The sequence below is a fragment of the Fukomys damarensis genome, unplaced genomic scaffold, assembly GCF_012274545.1.
Source record: "Fukomys damarensis isolate Sample0158 unplaced genomic scaffold, DMR_v1.0_HiC HiC_scaffold_37, whole genome shotgun sequence".
NCBI classification, from domain to species: domain Eukaryota; kingdom Metazoa; phylum Chordata; class Mammalia; order Rodentia; family Bathyergidae; genus Fukomys; species Fukomys damarensis.
In genome coordinates, this window is record NW_022900949.1 from 42,598,407 (window position 1) to 42,601,832 (window position 3,426).

The 3,426-nt window shown below is 41.2% G+C and overlaps 1 protein-coding gene across 1 annotated transcript in view; it reads left to right on the forward strand.

The window, feature by feature from the left end:
* The first annotated feature begins 813 nt into the window (after positions 1 to 813).
* The window catches only part of Dock3 (dedicator of cytokinesis 3), a 387,335-nt gene continuing 384,722 nt past the window's right edge, over positions 814 to 3,426 (forward strand). Inside the window, exon 1 of the mRNA XM_010625591.1 lies at positions 814 to 1,039. Coding sequence (XP_010623893.1) covers positions 814 to 1,039 — 226 coding nt within the window. The remainder of the gene's footprint in view (positions 1,040 to 3,426) is intronic.

The following is a 3,426-nucleotide window of genomic DNA, read 5'->3' on the forward strand; positions in this document are numbered from 1 at the left end:
ACATAAATAATGAGACATGTAATTAAGGAAATAAAGTGTTCTAAAGTGAAAAAGCAAGTAATGAACAAGAGCAGACTTCCAGATGACCCAGATTTTGGAATCAGCAGATAGGAATTTTAAAATAACTATCACAAATATGCTAAAGAACATAAGAGAGTGGAAAATATGTTTGAACAGATGAGGAATTTTAGTAGGAAATAGAAAATGAGGGGCTAAGGATTTAGCTCAGTGGCACTGTGCCTGCCTCACAAGATCGATCCTGAGCTCGATCCTTGGTACCGGGAAAAAATAAATACATAAAAATTTTAAAAATAAATAAAGAAAATGAAAAAGTATTGCCAAGTGTTCTTTTTACTCAATTTGAGAAAGTAATCACAAAAATACAAAGTACAGTGCTTTGGTGTTGTCAGCTCTCAGCTCTTACAGTAACTGTTAGTGCACTAGCTGTTAGTGTTACTTGCTCAGCCTTGGGGTCTTTTGCCCAATTCAAGATAAAAATTACAAAAAAGATAAATCAGTTCCATCTGAATGAAGCTTTATCAGGGATCATACTTGGGCACACATTCCCAGTCTGAGTCTCTGAGGTGGTGAAGAGTGAAGCTTAGCCAAAAAGGTGATCACAGGCAGGCACATAGTCAGCAGTTACACATGCTTGCAGGATTTCTGCACATACCTTATCAATTCTTTGCTCTCTTGTGCTTGTTTGCATTTGACTTGGTAATCTGCACATACACGTTGGATCCATCTGCATTTTGCTCAGAAGAGATGGTGGAGGTCTCACTTACTAATGGTACCTCTAGAAGCTACAGGAGAATGCCTTGGCAGATCCATTGCCTTCTGGGAAGCAGCAGCATCAGTAGCAGCAGCAGCAGTGGTAGCAGTGGTATTGATAGTAGTGGTAGTGGCAGGAGCAGCAGCAGTGGTGGTAGAAGTAATGCCATCAGTGGCAGCATTGGTGGCAGCATCTGTAGCTGCAGCTGTGTGGTGACAATAGCAATGATGGTGGTAGCAGCAGTAGTAGTGGTAGCAGCTCAGCCAGGTATAGGTGGAGCCCACTGAATGCACAGATGCAGGTCCAGGTCCTTTTTCATGTGGCTAGCATGATTTGTGGTCCCCACTGCGCAGGTGGGTGCAGGTCTCACCACAACTGTTGCTAGGCAAGAGAACAGTGGTGGCTAATGTCAGCCCTTTGAGTCAGCCAATGGAGAGGGAGTTAAGACTCCTCTTCCAACGACATGGCACAGCGCCACACCCAGGCTGTCTCAATACCTCACTGCAGCTCCACAATCTTGCTTCAGGATTCCCTGCTTGAGAGGTGCTCACTATGTAGCCTGTGTTCTAGGCCAGCTTTATGGAAGACCATCACTGTAGCTTGATGGTCTCTGGAGATGAATACTCCACTCTGTGTGGACAAGAGAGTAAGTGAGCTAGTGCCCCTGGCCAGTCAATCCCTGTCCTACCTCTACCCAGAGGACCATTGTGGCCACTTGGCTGCATCCCTCAATGGAAGTGGTTGTCTGCAAAAATGTGTTTTAAGAAAGACATGGGAAAAGGGCTGGGGATGTAGCTCAGTGATGCTGTGCCTGCCTGGCAAGTGCAAGGTCCTGAGTTTGATCCTTGGAATGGGGTGGAGTGGGGTTGGGGCAGGACATGGAAATACACATAGAAAAGCATAGAGGAACAGGAAAAAACCCCATTCTTTGGGGTTAGGTTGGGCCTCTCCTATCTAAAAAAAATACATGGGTGTTTTAGAACCAAATACACATGATCAGAAATGAATTACTCATTTGATGAGCTTGTTTGCAGAGAAGACATAGTGGTAGGGTGAGGCAGTTTGCAGACAGGACATAGTGGTACGGTGAGGCAATTTACAGACAGGATTATAGGAATTATCCACACTGAATCATAAAAAGGTAGATGATAAAATGGAACTAAGCTTCTGATATCTGACATAAAATGAAATTAACCTATACTTAGTGCTCCCTGGGTTTTTGAGTGTCCTAAAAGGAAAGTACAAATAGGATGAAATAAATAATTGAAAAAGTAATTGCTGAGAATTTTCTAGTGTTGATGAAAGGGCCAATGAATCCACAGATCCAAGAAGCCCAGGGAAACACAAACAGGATTGATCACCTACATAAATTATATTTAAAAAGAATTTAAAAATTAACCAGAGATAGAAGACCTCTTAGGAAACAATAAAAAGAATAAATAATAGAAGCTAGCCTGAACTACATAGCAAGACTATCTCAAAAAAAAAAAGAACAAGATCCCAATAATGACTGTAACTGTACTGTACACCTAAAATGTACCAATAAACTCAATTAAGAAAAAAGAAAGAAGAATAATGTACTGTGGAGTTTGTAACATAAGGTAAAGGTAAAATATGGTAAGAGCACTTCAGGGTAAATACATATGCTGAGGTAGAATTCTTACATTGTTTCTGAGATAACCTAATATTATTTAGAAAGAGACTGTAATAAATTAAGGATGCATATCATAATTGTTAAGTATGAAACCCACAAAATATTGTGCCTAAAAATCAATATGAGGTAAATAAAATGTAAAATGTTCTCTTAGCTTAAAACACGGGAGCACCGTGAGTCACCAAGAATCAAAGAATAAGAGAGCTTCAGTGATTAATTTCTCTACTGAAGCAGTGATCAAGCTGGCAAAACCAGGTCCAACTTTTTTGATATTAATATCTATTAAAAAACTTACAGTATCAGACAATGCTTACTGAAGTAACAGCCTGTTGAATTTGGTTTACCTGCCCATCAGTCCTCATTCCCTAGCTTGGTTGCAGCTTTGGGGATGGTGACTCACAATTTGGGTGTGGATGCTGATACGGTATATTTTGACACGTCTAGCAGTTCTGGATTAGCTAGGAGGCTTGCCTTTGTTTTGCCTATCCCAGAACACTCTAGGGTGGAGTGGCCTCCTGGGTGACAATTGTTGAGAACATTTAGAGGAATATATTTCATTCAGCTACCTGGGTCAAGGAACAATATTTGTGGAAAGGTAAAAAACAGTGGAAAGGTAAAAAAACATAGGGAAGGAGAGACTGAGGGAGAGATAAGGAACAAGGGAAGAAAAGTGGAAGCCAGGAATCTAGAAGACTTTTTGTATGCCCAGGGCTAGACACAGGCACAGAAAAGGCCACAGAAGACCCTAAACTTGCACTTCTGGTTTATCTTTAGGCTGTGGAAGCAGGAGGTAAAGGCAAAGGCAGAATTTCAAGTGTATTGACCAAGTATAGAGGGAATACTTTAACTCAGGCCAATCTGCAAAACAGAGAGGGTAGTTTTTTTTTCCCCCGTTTTGCTCCAGCCATTTAGGGAACTCTATCAAATCATAAGCTAACTGTGAAGCCCAAAGTTACTCCATTTTGAGCTAAAAAGACATCCGGGTCAGACTCCCCCCCCC